The 20,658-nt window shown below is 44.7% G+C and overlaps 1 protein-coding gene across 2 annotated transcripts in view; it reads right to left on the bottom strand.

The window, feature by feature from the left end:
• Positions 1-20,658, bottom strand: part of SRPX (sushi repeat containing protein X-linked) — a 49,041-nt gene that overhangs the window by 6,314 nt on the left and 22,069 nt on the right. The window contains exons 2-7 of one of the 2 annotated variants that reach the window (XM_068155073.1): positions 19,641-19,733; positions 12,389-12,580; positions 10,433-10,609; positions 4,737-4,863; positions 1,307-1,428; positions 226-405 (exon numbers count right to left, since the gene is read on the bottom strand). In XM_068155073.1, coding sequence (XP_068011174.1) covers positions 226-405; positions 1,307-1,428; positions 4,737-4,863; positions 10,433-10,609; positions 12,389-12,580; positions 19,641-19,733 — 891 coding nt within the window. The remainder of the gene's footprint in view (positions 1-225; positions 406-1,306; positions 1,429-4,736; positions 4,864-10,432; positions 10,610-12,388; positions 12,581-19,640; positions 19,734-20,658) is intronic. The other variant, XM_068155074.1, reaches the window with a different exon arrangement.

Consider the following 20,658-nt stretch of genomic DNA (forward strand, 5'->3'; position numbering starts at 1 on the left):
TTTGAGCTAAAACACTCTATCAATTGTGAAGAAAGAGCAGCCAAAGGCGGCAGAGTCTTCATCTGTAAGTGCAAATTGGCAGAGGAGACAAAAGATGTTAGTTTCTTACCTCTAGGGTGTTAAAGCTTGCAGCTGTATTCTACCATACAGCCCTTTCCCAGATTCTCACTGCCACAGGGACCCATTGCTCTGGCAGCCATTCTGGTAAAGTGGTGCAATACTCACGTGCACAGGTTGGCTCCACTCCTGACCAACCCAGGTTGTACTGGCACACTCTAGCTGGACTTCCCTGCAGCTCATAGCCACCGATGCAGGAGAACTCACAGGTAGCACCATAGTTATTTCCATCACCTGAACACTTGATGTAGCCATTATCTGGGGCATTTAATTTCACACAGCGCCTGACTTTGAGCAGGAGGCAAAACAAAAACAACAACAGACAAGGCATGAATCACCCTGTGTAATACCAAGGTAGCATGGCCCCTGCTATACCAATACAGAAGACAATACACGTTTGTTTCATTTCTAGAGCCAGGTACATAAAAACCTTAACCAACCAAACAGACCCCTCTTAACTCCTATATAAACTACAATGACACAGATGTGCAGAATCACAGAACGATTTTAGCTGGAAAGAACCTTAAAGATCTTCTAGTTCCAAGCCCCCTGCCATGGGCAGAGACACCTTCCACTGGAGAAGGCTGCTCAAGAAGCCCCATCCAACCTGACCTTGAACCCTTCCAGGGGCAGGCCATCCACAACTACTCTAGGCAACCTGTTTCAGAGCCTCAACACCCTCACAGTGGAGAGCTTCTTCCTTGTATCTAATCTAAATCACAGAATCATAGAATCAATAAGGTTGGAAAATCTCTGTATAGGTGTATGGTGACAAAAGGTCATGGAGCACAAAGACAGCTGAAGTTGAAACCTAAAGGTTTCATCTCTGTATTCAACTCCAGATTTCAAGATCTGGACTTGTGAAAGGGCAGCACTGCTTGGCAGGTTTGATTCACAGCTGAAAAACCTCCTTCACCTACTTGTTTCAATGGCTCAAAAGCTAAGTGTGAGGGAGAAGGCAGCAGGAGGGAAGGCTGCAGAGCTGGAGGCAGGACTAATCCATGAAACTCTTCCCTGACTTGGAGAGTGCCAGACACTCACCCTGCTGCAGGCTCTGACTCCCCTTTCATCAGCAGCATACAGTTTTTGTACGCATGCAGACAGATGTAGAAGTGAGAACATTTCTCAAAGTGCCTACTACACCAGGCTCAGATCAGTGACTATCTGTAGGATAAAACACCATTCTTACCTCTGACTTTAACAAGAAATTTGCAGGTGCCTTTGTTTTCAGCTCTGTCATACACAGTATACTGGATTCTGTGGTCACCTTCAGGAAAATGTGACCCTGGAGGCAGGCCTTTCAAAATAACACTGAAGCAGGAGATAAAACAGGGCAGACAACCATAAATTCAGTGTTTTTCTACTGACAATGCTGTAAAAGCCTGAAGAGCAACATTTGTGGCATGCTAAGGTTGTCTGGCTGCAGTGCATGACTGGAAACAGAAAGTAAGCAAAGGAAGAAGCTGGACAGCAGCAACCAGACTATCTTGCTACTAACAGCCCACCCTGGAGTCATACAAAAGGATCCCACCCTGCTGAGGCAAGGGAGGCAGAGTGGACACAGCCTGCCTGCTTCCTACATGACAGTCTATACTGTAGCCAAGTGTATTGGGGTTGGCTGAGCTGGAGTTGATTCTCCTCAAAGCATCCTTCTAGTGCTGTGCTTTGCAGCAGTAGTTGATAACCCAGTAGTGCTCTGCCTATGCTCAACAACTATCCAGGCTGCTTTTTCCCAACCTTTCCCCACCCCCAGAGTCTGAGGGGTGGGCAAGATCTTGGGAGGGGACACAGCTGAGCCAGCCAGACTGGCCAAAGGGGTATTCCATGCCACGGGCTCAGACACAAGAATGAAGTGAAAGAAGGAAGTGGTGTGGATATCTGTCCATGGTGCTCATCCTTCAGAGGAACCATTACACGCAGAGAGCCCTGCTTCCTGAGACTGACCACCGTCTCATGATGGGAAGCAGAGACTAACATCTCTCTCTCTCTGCTTTCACTTCCACACAGTCTATCACTTCGCTTATCATTACTATTAATTTGCTTCTAGCTTATTCCTGGCTTTTGTTATGCTTTCCCCTCTCCCCTGTCCATCTAAGAAGGGGAGTGATAGAGCAGCTTTGGTGGGCATCTGGCCCCCAGCCAGGGCCAAACCATCACACCAAGCATTATGTCCAAAAGCTTCCTTGTGCTTCCTTTTCTTTTAAAGGAAAAGTGGAGATTGATCTTCCCTCATTTTGTATCCTGAGCAATCCACTGTCAGGACTGCAGTGTAACCCAGATCCAGCAGCCTCTTACAATGGGAACATAGAATCATAGAATTGTCATGGTTGGAAGGGACTTCAGGGATCATCTAGTTCCAACTCCCCTGCCATGGGCAGGGACACCTCACACTAGATCGGGTTGCTCAGAGCCACATCCAGCCTGGTCTTATAAACTTCCAGGGATGAGGCTTCTACCACCTCCCTGGGCAACCCATTCAGTGTCTCACCACCCTCATGGTGAAGAGCTTCTTCCTAACATCCAATCTGAATCTACCCACTTATAGTTTTGCTCCTATCACTATCCCACATCCTGAAAAGTCCCTCACCAGCTTTCTTGTAGGCCCTCTTCAGATAGTGGAAGGCCACAATAAGATCTCCTCAGAGCCTTCTCCTCTCATATGACTGCTCTGCACTGCTCCTGTGATTATAGTCATGTGTTAAATGGAATAGAGAGTGAGATTTATTGTCACAGCAGCAGTGTGGTGATCCACAGCAGCGTTTCCACCTGGAATTTGTGGCTATCCTGTAAATCTGTCAGCAGAATTCAGATGTGTTAAAGTATCCTCAGTAGCGAAGCAGTGAGGTGGAACAGTTCTACATCATGGGAAAGTTGAGCTACTCACAGGACTTGCAAGATCCAGTGCATGTAGGGAAAGCACTGGACACTCTATAAACCATCACAGCTAGCAAGACTTTCTAAAAATAGATTTATGGGAAAGCTTCCACAGATTCAACAGGGGAGCAGGGAGAGTTACTCATATGACAAAGTCTACATGGGATATTGCCCTCTCTGGTTTTTAACTTTTCTTTCCTGAAACATTACATCAAAAAGACACTGAATTTTCTTTATTCTGACACTTTTCAAGGCTTTTATCAGGTTAACATTTACTTTAATGCTGATAAATGCCATTAAATTATTACAACAGAACTTAACAGTAGTAATGTTTTAAGTTATGCAATGACCTAGAACCATAGAGGCTTTGTAGACTCAGCCAGGTGGGAGAAGACCTCAGAGATCATCAAGTCCAACTTATTATCTAATACCTAACCCCTCATGGCAACTGAACCATGGCTTCAAGTGCCACATCCAAGCCTTTTTATTGTAAACACTTCCAGGGATGGTGACTCCACCACCTCCCTGGGCAGCACATTCCAACGGCCAATTACTCTCTCTGTGAAGAACTTTCTCCTCACCTCCAGTCTAAACTTCCCCTGGTGCAGCCTGAGACTGTGTCCTCTTGTTCTGTTGCTGGTTGCCTGAGAGAAGAGACCAACCTCCACCTGGCTACAACCTCCTTTCAGGTAGTTGTAGAAAGCAATAAGGTCTCCCCTGAGCCTCCTCTTCTCCAGGCTAAACAACCCCAGCTCCCTCAGCCTCTCCTCATAGGGCTCATGCTCCAGACCTCTCTGCAGCCTCATTGCCCTTCTCTGGACACGTTCAAGTATCTCAATGTCTTATTCATTCTAACCTCTAACTCTCAATGACTTGTTCTTTCTAACACTATCAAAACTACAGCAATAAAAAGGCAATGCCATTGTGTCTTTCAACAGTTGTGTGGGTTTTTTTGTATCCATATGAAATGGTAAACACCTCTGAGGTGATCATGTGGAGCTTTTGTGCTTAACTAGGCCACTAGCATACTGCCATAAGATGTAACTGGAAGAAGCAGATTTTCTGTACTCTTACCATTCCAGTCATCTAGATTGACATAAATCCTGTGTGGTAAAGATGTGGAGAATTCAGACAGTGGTACCATCAGTGGTACACCTTGCTCTTCTGGAAAATGTGACTGGGGAACCAGAAAAATTGTCAAGGAAATTTTGAAGGAAGTCTTAAGTTTAGATTCAATGTCTAAAGCCAACAAATTTTCATCAGATGAGAAGCATCACTTTAAAGGTAACTGCAGCATGCTGGGATAGCAGTGACTGGCTATTGGAATGGGCTGGAGTCACCATCACTGGAGGTGTTTCAGAAGAGACTGGATGGGGCACTTGGTGCCATGGTTTAGTTGATTAGATAGTGTTGGGTGATAGGTTGGACACAATGATCTCGAAGGTCTTTTGCAATGTGGTCTATTCTATTCTATTCTATTCATATTTATTGTTAGCTCCATAACCACAACAACCTGCTACCCTTCAAGCAGAAGCTAGGTTATGAATGATTCACCTTCAAGTAGTCAGCTTTTTCAGTTAAACCTGTAATTCTTTACAGGCCAGTGACACACACAAGCTACAAATAAGCATCTTGGATGAATTAAGGGGGAGAGGGCACCTGGACACCCTCATCAGCTGAATTACCAACCAAGGATCCCAGGAATAAAAAGAAGAAAATGCAAACCTCTGCAGATTTGCACCTACTCTGTCAGAATCCCATCAGCAGTGTCCCGTCCCTCAGGGGTGTCCCAGAACACTTTGGCAGTCAGCTTGTTGGGCTCTGCAGCTTTCTCCTTCACACTTGGGCACTGGATCCTTGGAGGTTCAGTATCTGTGGAAATAAATGTCACAGTGCATCAGTTACAGCTGCGCATTTTCATTACAGCTTTTGCCCTGCTGTCAGCATAACCTAGGACCACCTTCAGATGGCCTCCTCAACACTGGAGCCATCCCAGCCAAGGCACATACACTTCTCACCTCTTTGTAAAGAGTAAAGAGATGATGACAATCAACACCACCTCCTATAAAAGAGTAATTATTAGTAATGCCCTGGGGCAGAAGAAAACTGCTTCACACAAAGGATTGTGCTGGAGCCAGTGCAGAGGAGGGCAACAAAGTTGGTGAGGGGCCTGGAGAATAAATCTTACGAAGAGTGGCTGAGGGAGCTGGGGCTGTTTAGTTTGGAAAAGAGGAGGCTCTCTACAACTACCTGAAAGGACATAGTGGAGAGGCTGGTGCTGGTCTCTTCTCACAGGTAATTAGTGCTAGAACAAGAGGGAACGGCCTCAAGCTGTGACTGGGTAGGTTTAGACTGGACATTAGGAAAAAACTTTCACAGCAAGAGAGGTCAGGCATTGGAATGTGCTGCCCAGGGAGGTGGTTGAGTCACCAACCCTGGATGTGTTTAAAGGTGGTTTGGATGTGGTGCCTGGGGATATGGTTTAGGGGTGAACCTTGTAGAGTAGGGTTAATGGTTGGACTTGGTGATCCTGAGGGTCTTTTCCAACCTGAATGTTTCTGTGCTTCTGTGATTGGAGTATTGGAAAGTTTAAATGGAAAAATCTATTCACAAGCTACAGTACTACAATGGAACAATGCTTAGTGGTGAGCATAGCAAAGCATATGAAATACAAAGGAATACAGAATCTGGGTTTAACATAGACGCTCGTTAAGCCAAAAGCGTCACACAAAATCTCCACCAAATCATACCAAAAGCCCAGTGCTCCTTTCCTCTTTACCTGGGGTTTACCATATGAACCAGGGCTCTTTCTCCAACACCTCTCCCCCCACTATTGCTAGACTAGATTCACACTGGCCAGGTCTGAAACTGCCTTTCCTTAGTCCCTGGCATTAGACCTCAACGGGCCAAAATTGTACAGTAAAAATTAGTCAGGCCTTGAAAGCCACAGATAAGTCTGGAACCATCCTCTCTGTGGTGGGTTGAAACTACTCCCCAGCATAAAATTGCCAGACCAGCTCAGCTGAAAGCCAATGAAGCTGTATTTACAAGCACAACTACAATCTAGAAACATGGAATGCAATGAATATGTACAAATTACACAATATTTGCAGGTATTTACAATTTATAAACAACACAAGAACCCCCCTGGACAAAACCAAGGGGCTACCAACAGCTTCCCTCCTGTTCCTTTCCCTCACGTTATACAAAGTAAAAGGGAGAGAACAGAGAGTAGCTTTGTTAGTACTGAGCCAAGTCAGTACTTAGCCACAACAAGAACACAGCCAAGGTCAGCAAGCTAGCAGAAGCAGCAGTTAGAGCAAAGAAGTTGAAGAGAGAGAAAATTAGTGTGCCAAACTAACTTTATGTTAGCAATCTGACCAAGGGGATTATCTAGACCTTATTTTCCTGTCTACATCGAATGGTAACTTATTTATATTCTGTGGAATATTTTCTAGGCATCAGCCTAAAACTGCCACACTCCCCCCACAGCAGGTAAGGTAGCTCACTGCATGCAGGGAGGAGAAAGGCAAGAAAGAGAAAGGCAATAACTTTGCAGCCAAATTTAGAGAGATGCAGGATTCAGGGGAGGAAATGCAAATATTACACATGCCGGTACACCTCCTGGAGGACTGCAACTTTGTGGCTTTCTTAAGGGCAAGCAGCTCAAACAGGGACAAGGAGTTACTGTAAATCTCTTTGCATAGTTCAGAGTTAAAAAGCAGTATCAACAAATGGACATTATTTAGCTCTAAACTCTAAGAAGGGGTGCTCATGATTGTACTCAGGGAGCCTGGACGTCCTGCTTATCTGCTATTCCTCTCTTTGTTCAGCTGTGCAGTAGGTATTGTGATTAAAAACATCTGTAAAGCACAGCAAACTTGTTCTCTGCATGATAACTTTGCATGTTACAACATACTGGGGTTTTCTTCCTGCAGTAATGGCAAAAAGAGAAACAGAAGCCTGATGCAGTCGTTTTGCATTTGGTTCTTTTCAAGCAATTCTGATAGCAATGCTTTACAGCTAATAAAAAACAAATAGCAGACCAGCTACATTTTGCAAGCTTGTTTAACTTGTCAGGAGCATTTCTTCTCCTGTCCTCATGTTTCTTATTCACCTCCTTATGTTCGGAGTACCTTCCTGTTATGCATGGAAACCTCCTGTAGCTCTCTGCCTTCCTCTACACAACTCAGTGCAGATGAATTAGTGTAAGAAACAACCCAGCCTCACCAAGGCTGCTTCTGGCTCTGATTAGTTTACTGTGGCAACAGCTCACCCCTGTGCTATGGGCTGTATACATTAAATAAACATTAAAGCTGGAATAAGAGACAGAACTGCAGTTAAGGGCCTAGTGTTTTAAACACTTAACTAATCAGAAAGCTTATTATGCTATTTAGCACAGGGAAGACTGCTTGGTACAAACTGGCTTGGGATTCCACATCATAAAGACAAACAATGCTGTTACTGTAAGAACCAACTCACCCAGCAGCCAGGCAGCCTTTATAGCTGGACTTTTCCTGGAAAGGGTATTTTCTTTGGTCACTTCAGCTGTCTCTTAGCATTCACCAGGCACTAAATGAACCCTACCAGAAAAAGCTGTTTTGAAATGGATCAAGAGAAAGCAGATGTCTACCAAAGAGGCTCTTCAACTCCAGTGGCCACTGGGATGTGTTAAACCCAAGAATGCTCAGGTCTCTTTCTTTGTGCCAAGTTGCAGCCAATCTGCGACATAATAACGGACAGGCGAAAGTGCTTCTGCTCTCACAAGCACCTTCCCCATGATGCTGCTTGCAGTATCCTTCAGCCTGCATGAGTGGAGCTTCTTAAGCATTGCCTGGGCTGCAAGGGGACCCAGGGTGGCTGGAGCTGTGGTCCCTTGGTGGGAAGCAAAGCAGCAAGTGTTTTTCTTTGGTCAGGGCACGATGTCCCATGAAGAGCAGAGGAAGGTGTCACAGCACCTTGGCCACAGCATAGCAGAAAAAAAAGAGAGGTCTAAAAATTAAATGCAGAGATGGTGACCAGAGTACATGCAGGCAAATGCACAAGTGACAAAAGTGAAACACAACCCCCCAGAGAGCCTTTAGTAAAATACATAACGACAAGGTTCCCACATCCAGGTCAAAAAGCCAAACTGGTTCCAAAACAAATCCCACCAGAGGAACCCACAAGACTGCTGACTGCTGGGGAGGTTTCATTAGAGGAAAAATTCATCCTGTAAGCACCAGTCAGATTCTCTTGCTTGGGAAGAGTTCCTGGGCAGAGCTGGAGCTAGGACATGCTGCAGGGTGCCTGACCCCTGTGGCTGGTCTTACCACAGCATCACTGCAGGAAGACTGATGAAAAGCCAAACAGATTTATTTAAGCTGTTTAGCAGGGCTGTGTATGAAACCAGTGAATCTTGCCTGCAAGGCTTAAATCCCATGCAGAGAAACTCAATTTTCATTAAAAAACCTGACACTGTTCAGCCACATTCTTGTAAGTTGTTGCTTTTCTTGGCTACTTGACAGCAGCAGCTGGTGCTCGGGCTGCAGGAAGGGAAGCAGCATTGCAGGCCATGGCATCAGGAGGTCAGCGTAGAATCATAGAGTGGTTTCAGTTGGAAGGGACCTCCAAAGGTCATCTAGTCCAACCCCCCTGAAGTGAGCAGGGACATCCTCCAACAGATCAGGCTGCTCAGAGCCTTGTCCCAGTCTGACCTTGGATATTGTCAGGGACAGGGCCTCAACTAGCTCCCTGGGCAACCTGTTCCAGTGTTCCACTAACTTCATGGTAAAGAACTTGTTCCTAATATCCAATCTAAATCTGCTCTTCTCTAGTCTGAAGCTGTCACCCCTCATTCTATCACCACAGGCCTTTGTAAACAGTCCCTCTTGTAGGACCCCTTCAGGTTCCAGACGGTTATTATTAGGTCTCCCCTAGAGTCTTTAGAGAACAGTAGATTTAGACTGGATGTTAGGAACAAGTTCCACACCATGAGGGTGGTGTAACACTGAAGCAGTTTGCCTGGGGAGGTGGCTGGGGCCTCATCCCTGGAGATATTCAAGCTGAGGCTCGACAGGGCTCTGGGCAACCTGATCTAGTGGAGGATGTCCCTGCTTACTGCAGAGGGGGGGTGGATTAGATGACCTTTGGAGGTCCCTTCCAACCCAGACCATTCTATGAGTCTATGATTTTGGCTATCAAAAAGTGTGTTAGTGATAACTTAGCCTCTTTTTTGCTTAAGACATACTTGCTTACTCTACTCTGCAGACAGCATTTTCTGTAATAAGCACCCTGTCACTGCAAACATGAGGTTCTGAAAAGTGCCAGGAGCAGAGAGGACAGCATTTTATCATTCCCAAACCCAAGAGGTTTTGTTTTTCTTCCTCTGCCCATGCCATTGAGGACAAGGCTTGGTTTTGTAAATAAAAACAAGAGATACCACAAACAGTCTAGACCTGAGTAGCAGGCTCATTTCTACATTTGTACAACACCCAGCAACAGGAAACCTGAACACAATTCTACAAATATCAGGCCACAGTGGAGAGACTCCAAAGCCGCTGTCAACCTACGCTGAGCCACAGGCACTCTGACGAAAACCAAGACAGAAAACACTGAGCAAAAATACTCCACCACCCACAAGCTTAAACTAGTGGTAAGTTAATTCAGATGGGCAAAAAATACCTTCCTTTGTCAGTGGCTGCTGAACCTTTTACTAGCGACTTCCCAGAAACAAGAGCAGCAGCTGAGACTTCACCATCTGCTGAAATCTCATTAGAATGAAGGAAAGCTACATCTCAATATTTCTCTCTCTTTTGATCTATTTATATAAAAACAATTATTCCATCTCCCAGGAGACCATTATGTAATGACAATTGCTGGCAAAACCAATGTGAACTGAAATTGAGTTCTAATTCAGAACTAACGTGGCTGAAATTCAGTTTAGCTCACCACAACCACGCTGGTAACTACAGTCCATGCACATTGCCTGGGCACAGTTGGAAACTGTGATCCCAAGAAAGAAAAGCAACAGAGGAGGTCAGACAAAGGGCTTAGTTTCAAAGCTGTTTTGTAATTAAGTTGCAGACAGCAAGAGAGACTGCAACACACAGAACAGGCTACAAGAGCAGCACAGTAATTACAGCCTACCAAGGAGTCACCCAGGAGATCAGCAAAAGCCATCATAAGCACTGCAAAGCACTGTCCCTGTACACCAGCCTCACCTTCATTAACATGATAGCCACTGATAGGGGTGGGTGAGGAAGGCAGCCAACTGGGACTGAAAGTACCAAGTGACAAACAGCACTTGGAAAACTGTCCTCTGCTTCCTCAAAATAAGGAGAGTTGCTTCTTTAAAGCTTCCAAGAACTGGATTAAAAAAGAACCCTTTTGGATTTCATCTGAAGGATGTGGACACCAGCAGGTAACTCAAGATGTATTGCAGACCTACCATGCTACTTACCAACACAGGATGCTGGAGGGGCACTCCAAGCTTTGTTGTCCTGGCACACTACGATACGGTCACCTTTCAGCTGGTACCCTGGTGAACAGTAGTACTCACACCTCGAGCCAAAGTAGGCACCATCCAAACACTTGAAGCCCCCATTGGCTGGCATGGACAGGGCTGGGCACCGCTTGTCTGGAAGGGAAAGTAAAGATTCCTAGAAACCTCTTACTGCCTTTCAGATTAACGTGCATGTAGGGTACACCACAGAAATAGGGATGCAGCTGACAGATGACGAGTGCGAGAAAGTCACGTCCCACACAAGGCTTTTCATAGAGTCGTAGAATGGTCCAGGCTGGAAGGGACCTCCAACGCCACCCAGTCTGACCTCCCTGCAGTCAGCAGGGACATGCCCAACCAGATCAGGCTGCCCAGGGCCTTGTCGAGCCTCTCCTTGAGTATCTCCAGGGAAGGGACTTCAACCACCTCCCTGGGCAACCTGTTCCAGTGTTCCACCACCCTCATAGTGAAGAACTCCTTCCTGATATCCAATCCAAATCTGCCCTTCTCTAAGTTTGGAGCCATTGCCCCTCATCCTATCCCCACAGGCCCTTGTAAACAGTCTCTCTCCAGCCTTCTCGTAGGCCCTCTTCAGATACTGGAAGGTTGTTACTAGGTCTCCCCAAAGCCTTGTTTTTTCCAGTCTGCACAACTCCAGCTCCCTCAGCCTGTCCTCATAGCAGAGGTGCTCCAACCCCCTGATCATTTTCATGGCCCTTCTCTAAACCCTCTCCATCAGGTCCATGTCCTTCCTATATCGAGGGCTCCAGACCTGTACACAGTACTCCAGGTGAGGCTTCACCAGAGCAGAGCAATGTGGCAGAATCACGCCTCTGGATCTGCTGGCATTGCTTCTTTTGATGCAGCCCAGGATGTGATTTGCCTCCTGGGCTGCAAGTGCACACTGCCTGCTCATGACCAGCTTCTCAGCCATCATAACCCCCAAATTCTTCTCCACAGGGCTGCTTTCTAATACCTCAACCCCCAGTTTGTATTCATAGTGAGGACTGTTCCAGCCCAGGTGCAGAATCTTGCACTTGCTCTTGTTGAATCTTGTGAGGTTCACCTGAGCCCAGCCTAAACCTACTCTTCCTCAGCTTAAAACCATTCCCCCTAGTCCTATTGCTAAACATCCTTATGAAAGATCCCTCTCCAGCCTCCCTTGTAGGATCCCTTCAGGCACTGGAAAGCAGCTGGAAGGTTCCTCCCAGTCTTCTCTAGACCGAACAACCCCAGCTCCCTCACAGCCTGTCCTCACAGTAGAGGTGCTCTAGCCCTTGGATCATCTTTGTGGCCCTCCTCTGGACTCAATCCAACAGCTGTGTGTCCTTCTTATGGTGGGGACAGCAGAACTGGACACAGTATTTGAGATGGGCCATCTCGTCTCAGGGAATATCTTACTGCAAGAGCCCACTTAGACACCTGATACTAATTGTGTCAGCTTACAAAATCCAAGATGGACAATGTCTTAAAGCAGCTTTATCATAAAATTATTCCCACAAATCACAATTCCACACTCAGAAATCGTTTCCTATCTTTGTCCTGGGGCCAAGAGTATCTGTGCCGCTTGTGACACTCATCATTCCAGGTCCCACTGTAAGAAAAGTCTGTACACATCTCTACATGGCTCAGCTGGTAGTGCATAAGACCCTTAATGGGAAGGTCATGAGTTCAAGCCTGCAGTGGGCAGCAGTGTCCTCCCTACTCCAGTCATGAGGTCTGTGGTGACAGGTTGGACTCCATGATCTTTGAGGTCCCTTCCAACCTTAGTGATACTGAATACACATCCAAGTACACTGTCAATCTTTAAAATGCAATTAATAATCCCAGTATCAAAGGTTCAAGGGCAAGTAAAGCTTACTGTCTGCTGAACCTGAGGTACAAGCCACACACAGAGATTCCACAGCTACTTACGTTTGCACAGCACTTTCCCAGACCAGCGTTTGCTTGGCTGACAGATTAGCTGCTGAGGGCCATGCAGCTCGTAGCCTTTGTGACAGTGAATATCACATCTTGTCCCCAATGCATTCGTGTAGTATTCCCCTCGAGGTGTCCTACAGTGTGCATAGCCATGCCTCACCACAATGGAGGAGCACCAGGGCGTTTCTAACACAAAGAACAGCAACAAACAACAACAATCACTGTGATTTGCAAAATGTAGACATAAAAACCACTTACTTGATTCAAAGTCACTGAGAAGAACTGGAAAAAGTGGGCTTATTTAAAAAGACACCAATCCTGATAGTAGGGAATTAACAGCACAGTAAGGTGCACTAAGTCTCACACACCAGAAGGCCAGCCCTTTGAAGACTGGCACCTGCTTTTTAATCACAAACATTGGACTCCAGCCATGGGAGTGGGGCTCTGGATTTGTTCCTGGTTTGGGTATTTTTTGGTCCATGGAATAAGTGTGCCACCATGTGGACAGTCTGGTGGTAAATGGACCTTTTCTCCCCCCTATTTTTTGCTTTTTAAATGAATCCACCTAACTTCTATTTGGCAACAGGCATTTGCATTAGGAACACCTTTGGTGTAGCTGTAGTTGCAATCTTCACATTTAGCTCTCTCACTGCTCATTTAAAATAAAGCTAGAAAAATCTTCTCTAAGTGCAGCATAGGCTGCTCTCTGCTAGTTCAAGCTCTCCCACAGCTAGTAAGGATGTGACTTCCCTAAGTGTCACACTGCCAGTATGCCAAGCCTGTCTGTAAACATCTTTCATGTGCCAGAACACCCATTCAGGGTTTGAGTTCAGCTCCAGTTACTTTCCAAGTTAGGATCCAGGATTAAGGCTGAACTGGCACTTGTGAAGCGTGCAAGGACAACAGCTGCTGCACTGTTCTCAGCAGTTGTGCAGTGCCACACTGAAACCTTGATGCTCTTTGTATTGCCAATAGCCTTCCACCAGCAAATAGTGACAATACCAGTGCCATGATTAAACCTGAAGGCAAGTGTCCACTTCAACAGACCAAGTGAAGCACTGTTGATAAAGATCTGACCTTATTCCTCTCTTGTTGGTAGTAGCTTCCAAGGGTAACATGCATTCAGGGCTTAATGCATATGACTGACAGCACAAACCATTACATTTACTACTGTCCAACCTTTCAGAGGGTGTCAACATTCATTCATGAGTACAGTATATACTGAGCACACAGCCAGAAATGGGAACCCAAGCTGTACATTTAAATTCAGTTCTAAATGTTCTCAGAGGTCTGCATTTTGTGTGTTGTACTTCACAAGATGGGTGGAGAAGGACTGCCTTTCCCCCATTATCATGGAATTGTAACCTGAAATAGGAGAACCATCTTCTAGTTGCTCCTGGATGGACCTGCCAAGCCAGAGAAACGCTGTAACTCAGCTGGGAATTCCTGGCTAATGCTCCTACTGAACTCATGAGAACAAGAGGAAACACATTTACATAAAACTGAACTTTTAATAACTGTTCAGGGCTAGGCTTTAAAATATGACATAGGTATCACCCTCTTGTGAATATTTAACATCATACTGTGATATTGATGGTTGCAGTATCAAGTAGACACTTCTTTCCAGCCAAAGCATCAAAATCTTTTGTGGAACTTTGAAAACAAGATGCACCAAGCAAGCCATGCTGCTTCTACAGCAGGAGGCTTCTCAGGAGGAGTTTCCTACACAAGGGGTGCCTAAGCCTGCTCCTTCTTAGCTCCAAGATTTGAAAAGGATATATGAAGAGGGAAGGAGGGACTGCAAGGCAAAGAGAGAAAGATGATGGCTCCTAAAATCCTATGTGACAATGTGTGTCACGCAGGAGGAAGTTGGAAGGGATCTCAAGAGATCATCCAGTCCAACCCTCCTGCCAAAGCAGCATTGCTTAGGGTAGTCCACACAGGAATGCATCCAGGTGGGTTTTGAAGTCTCCAGAGAAGGAGACTCCACAACCTCTCTGGGCAGCCTGTTCCAGTGCTCCATTGCCCTCACCCTGAAGAAGTTTCTCCTCATGTTGATGTGAAACCTTCTACATTCAAGCTTGAACCTATTGTTCCTTATCTTATTACTGTGCACCACCAAAAAGAGCTTGGCCCCCTCCACTTGACACCCACTCCTCAGATAGTTATAGACATTGATCAGATCCTCTTTCAGTTTTCTCTTCTCAAGGTTAAACAGCCCCAAGGATCTGTCTCTCTTCATAGGGGAGGTGCTCAAGGCCCCTAATCATCCTCATGTGGCAAAACTTTCTAAGTCTGCAAGAAAGATGGGAGAAAAAAAACTAAAACCCCCAAACAAATCACAAAGTTTTAGCACTCATCCTTACAAAGTCACAAGAGACAAAACTAATCTCTTGGTCCTCTTTGGCAGATGTTCACATCTAACTCTTAACTCCCATAGCTATGTGGGTTTTTCAATACAATTTGGACCAGCCCCACACATAAATAAAGTTAGTACAACCTCTAGTGTTTCCCATACCTGGGAAATTTATAATCAGTGTACAGTGTCTCTAGGGCATAGCTGCATTTTCCCAGTGGAAACTACATTTTGCACCTATAGTTTGCTCTGCTGGTCTAGAATCAACACAGTAGCTAAGGGGCACAGGAAAGGAGCAGACCAGTTTAACACCACAAAGCAGATTAGGGGTAGAGACCAGTTAGGCTTTATGGTTTAGCCACATAATCATCTCATCTCTTTTTTCCCCACCTACAGTCCTGTTTTCCTAAAGTACTGCATGTCAAATATAACCTCCACTCTTTACAACTATGAAAAAGCAGTTTGGTGAAGTGTGGCTTTTGTTATTTAGAACTATTTCCTGTCCTTCACCCTAATCTTTATCCCACATTTACCAAAGGACATTAAAAAAGACAACCCCAAAACCAAACAACCCAAACCATTGAATGTGACCTAGGTCATTTGTTGAAGGGCTGTACCAGGAGGCTCATCACGTTTTTCATGGTTGCTGTGAGGCAAGTTAAAATTGGGAGAGCAGGTAAAGGAGTGTGAGCTAACAGGAACAGAAGTCAGTTAGCTACTGCAGAAGTGATGAATGAGTGCCACTGATGCGGTCTGAAGCATCACCTCCAACCCCTCACTCACCTCCTGGGGAAATTAACAACAGCTCTCCCATAATCTCAGTAGCCTCATCCCCAAAACGTCCAACTTTTCTGCCCCGCTGGTTCTCCTCATACCCCAAGACCCTAAGCTTCAATTCAAAAACCAAAGGCAAGTTTTTCCCACTTGCTGTAGGATCTCCTTCATTAAGGAGGAGGCCTCTATTTTTCTGCAGAAGAGTTTACACCTCAGATTACTAGATCACTGAAGGAGCACAACAGAGGAGGATGAAGACTCAGAGTGAGATTTCACCCCGACAGCTAGGGAATCCTTCAGTAATTCACTTTAAGGTACAGGTTGGGGACTGTTCTGTTGGAGAGCAGAGCAAAGGGACCCGGGGGTCCTGGTGCACAGAAGGATGACAATGACCCAGCAGTGTGCACTTGTGGCCAAGAAGGCCAATGGTATCTGGGGGTGTATTAGAAGGGGTGTGGTTAATAGGTCAAGAGTGGTTCTACTCCCCTTCTACCCTGCCCTGGTGAGGCCTCATCTGGAATATTGTGTCCAGTTCTCACCCCCTCAGTTCAAGAAGGGCCTCAGGGAACTGCTTGAAAGAGTCCAGCACAAAGCCACAAAGATGATTAAGGGAGTGGAACATCTTCCTTATGAGGAAAGGCTGAGGGAGCTGGGGCTCCTCAGCTTGGAGAGGAGGAGACTGAGAGGTGACATCATCAGTGTTTATAAATATGTGAAGGGTGAGTGTCAGCAGGTTACAGCCAGGCTCTTCTCAGTGATGTCCAATGATAGGATGAGGGGCAATGGGTGCAAGCTGGAGCAGAGGAAGTTCCATGTGAACATAAGGAAAAACATAGTCCCTGTGAGGATGACAGAGCACTGGAACAGGCTGCCCAGAGAGGTTGTGGAGTCTCCTTCTCTGGAGACATTCAAAACCTGCCTGGATGCAATCCTGTGTGAGCTACCCTAGGTGATCCTGCTCTGGCAGCGGGGGTTGGACTGTATGATCTGTTGAGGTCCCTTCCAGCCCCTAACATTCTGTGATTTATGTCTCAGGTTTTCCACAGCTATAAGGTGCAAACTCAGGTGGGTGATTTCCTTTGTAATGTGTGTGAAGAGAAATATACTTTGCAAGGAGATCAAGAGGCTAAGGAAACAAAGTGAAAAAGACAAAGCAGCTGGTTTGGGAATTGCAAATCACCTGAGTTCTCCTGCAAATGTTTGTGGCTGTACAAACATGTTTGTCTGTGAGTAAACAGCTACACTTTCTAAGTGCCTAACAGCCAACCAATGCAGTTCAATGCACACACACAAACCTGGAAAAGCCCTTCCTGCAGTGTTGCTGCAGCTAAGGTGCTCTAGAGAGAGAAACAAAGCAAGGCTCCTAGGGAGGAGTAATGAATGTTTTACTGGACTAAATGATACTGACAAAAGAAAACAAAAGCAGGCTTGCTTCTAAATGCTTGGAGATCTTAGGAAGAACATCTGTTTGATCTAAACGTTACTACTCTTACTTCAGAACTGAATGTGAATTAGGAGAAAGTGGTTGAAGCAGCCTTTGTAAGAGGGGAAAATACCCGAGTTTAGACCAACTGATACCACTTAAAGCTAGCTGCTGTGTTTTCAAAGCTGATGTGCTTGAAAGTACATCAAACAATATAACAAAGTTTTAGATCAAAGTCTATTTTTAAGTGAAGGCACAATGTTTTTCAAAGGCTAAGCAGCCACGTGGAGTATTTATGGATTCTAAGGGTTGGGTGGGGCCCTGAGAGGTCACACAAGCTGTTCACTGCCTCAAGACACTATCAGCTGTGTTTCTGAAGGCTTTGGGAACATGTTTCCCAATCACCTGTTGTGGACCTTTGCCATCTATACTGGGCTCTGTTCACCTAACTGAAATTTGAGGTTCTAGGTATCAGAGCCTATGTGGGATTTTAGTTTAATTAAAAAGTATGCACCATTCCTCAGTGATGCAATAGCCTGCAGTATCTATCACTTAGTAGAAAAACATTTCAGAAACTCAGTCCTGCGTTTGAAACCACCAGGAAACAGGCGGCAATCAGAAAGTGCTGAAGCCACTGCCTGATCGTTGCAGTTATTTGAGAAAACATTAGGAATGAAGATCATCAGAGAGTGGCACTAAAGTGCTGTGATAAACACAGGGACTGCTCTATTTGGGAAGCCTTTCCTCATCAAATACAATGAGACAGCTATGTCAAACAGCAGGAAGGAAAACATTTTCTAGAGCATAGTTTTTGCTCCTAACCACTCAGTCCTGTTTAAACACCAGCCTCAGATGAGCATGCCCTTCCCAAGCAGCATGCAAAATGAGCAGCTGTGCTGTTGCTCGCTGGTACACCAGACAACAGAGCTAAGGGTTCATCAGGGAGGAAAGCAAAAACTCTTCAAAAATGCCGGGGCACAAAGTCTCAGTGATGTTTCTCTGGAAAGCCCAGCAAGTTGAAAAACATCCACATGAATACAAAAGAGTTTGGTAGGTTGATTTCCCTCTCCTCCCTGCCAGTAAAGGACAAAGGTGTGCTCTCACATGCATTGTTTAGTGGGCATGTGCACAAAGAAAAAAGTGCCCACCCCTTAAAAGGAGTTCAGAAAATTCACTTAGTTATTTGCTGCTGGAAAGTTTTACTTGCTGAGCAAGGAGCCTTACTCAAAATGCTGGCCTCCACATAAGGAGAAGCTCTGAACACAGCTAATCAGCCCTTGCTTTGTCTTTCTCCACCCTTTTCCCCCCAATACCTACTTAAATAAGTATGCTAATGAAGTGCCAGCCTTTTCTTCTCCAACACTTTATACTCTTAGATTCACATTGTCTGATCTTCAACACTTGGCAGAAGTGCTTCCAAACTCAGAGTAGTTTTTAATATCTGCTTCAATGAGTCATTATGTTTCACCTAGCCTGGTGACATTTTAGCTGACATGAGTATAATCCATTTTGGATCACCATGTATAAGGAATTTATGCAGACTCTGCATTTCAACTACTCTCCTTCCCTGGCATGAACTGGCATTGATTTAGCTTCATGATGCCTAGAACTCTTTGTGTGTCTGCTGAAGGCTAACATTAAAAGGCAAAGAAAAGTGAGCTTGCCTAAATAAAGCTTTGAGAGAAATAGGTCCACATGGGTTTGAAAGCAAAATTTTATACCTCCTCCTAAGTGGGAAGAACCTTAGTAAGACCTTTATGAAAACAGTAATATAACCACAGCATCTGTGCTTTCTTCTTTGTTGTTCCTAAGTGTCTAAGTTACTTTATAACTTACCTCTCTTAAGGCCTATTGATTCTTTGCAGAGTATCAATAATGTACCCACCAACACCCAGTATTTTCAAGCAATCACCATTAGTACAGTACAAGTCTAGTGTGTCCACAGATGAATTTACTAAAAAAGAAGCACAGTTACCATTTAAAGCAATTAATTAAACACAGCATTTCCTTACTGTGTAGGCTCCTGAGGGATTTTTGGCACAGGAGAGGGGTACTGAAGCAGAAGAAAATGGGACATAGTAAATGAAAGATTTACTGGTAGCAGCCAAAACCTTCTCAATGTTGATGAATGGTAAAATCTTCTAGAACAGGGAAAAAAAAAACCTTTGATGTGCTTTATAAATGTGGCAGTCCATTCACTCCTTCATCCACCTACATAACTTGGTTTTGAAATGCACACTTTGCTTGGCATTTCAGGTAGCAGGTTAGCCTGAAATGTGAACATCATGAAGTCATGAAAATCCAGTTCTCTTGCATGTACTTCTATACATTACCATCAGCAAGCTTGGGATCCCAGTCAGCTTATAGTTGATGGTTTTGTTAGGATGTATGAAGAACAAAGAGAAGCTCTTGCTAGATTTTCATGATTTAACAACCTAATTTTTCAAGAGCAAAAGCAGTGCAAGGGTTACTTACTCCTCAGGTGTGTAAGAGTGGTGATCAACACTTGGTCTAATTTCCAGTGTTAAAAAAAAAAAGTAGGTATTAAAACTTAATCTAAAAATCCATGCAAGAAAAAAACCCCATAACCCATGGAGCTGGATCACCAAGATTTTATAATCCATGACAAAGAATTAAGGCTTTCTCTCAGCAACCAGCTGAACCTGGTTTTAGCACATAAGCAAAGCATTCACCTTTGTATCTACTGCGTGCATACACATCTTCACCTTTGTATCTATTGCGTGCATACACATCTTCGTCATCTTCAAGGGGTGAATATCCCGATCCTACAACACAAAACAGAGACAAAAAAACCACTGCAGCAAGAAAGGAAATTTAAATTAAGAATTAAAGAAAGCTTTGCCAAAAAAAAAAAGACATGCAAGATTAGGATGCAATGATCTACTCAATGCCATCAGCACAGGCGTCTCTGAAGCTCAGCTACATAACAGACCCAGTTTATAGTGAGTTTGGAAGGGGCAGATTGATTGGATAAATCAACAGTAAATCTCTCTCCCTGCTCCTTGAGCAATGTTGTGCAGTGCCACCTTGAACATGTCAAGTCAAAGCTCCACTGTTAAGGAAAGCCCATCTACCATGAAGTTGATCTGTTGAGCAGAGGGGGTGCAAATGAAGGGGCACATGGAAGGTTTCACTATAAAGTGGTTCTGTAAGTGTCAGTGGCTGTTAACAGCCATCAGGCAAACAACAGAAGTAAAATGTGCATAACTCAGGAACAATCTTTCTTTTACAACCTGTATGATCTTCATAGCAAGAACAAAACACTGAGGTACATTACCTGCAAACAGAAGTTACATTAAAAAAAATCAAAGTGACAGTTTGGTATCAAGCAGACTTCTGAGGCTGTTCCAAATAAACAGACAGTCTAGTTCTATACTTCTAAAAACCTGTGCAACAGTTACAAAGCTTTAAATGAAGGGAGAAACTGCTTTAGGAACACCAGAAACCATTTGAAGCACCACTATTCAAGTAAATAATCAATAAAACACACCAGTCAGCAAGAAAAGCCTTAAAAATATCCTTAAGTGGTATCTAAGAACAGCAGCTTCAGAGCATGAAGTCTAAATTCCAGATAAGTCTTCCCCAAGTGGTCTCACACGAATTTCACTCCTGAGAAATCTTTTTTTAAAGCCTTGCATGCAATGGATAGGTACTAAGGAGGCTGAACACTATGCTTCAGGAGCTTCTCAT

Source organism: Melanerpes formicivorus, unplaced genomic scaffold (assembly GCF_026170545.1).
Source record: "Melanerpes formicivorus ecotype bairdi unplaced genomic scaffold, bMelFor1.0.p_v2 SCAF_30, whole genome shotgun sequence".
In the NCBI taxonomy this organism is placed as follows: Eukaryota; Metazoa; Chordata; class Aves; order Piciformes; family Picidae; genus Melanerpes; species Melanerpes formicivorus.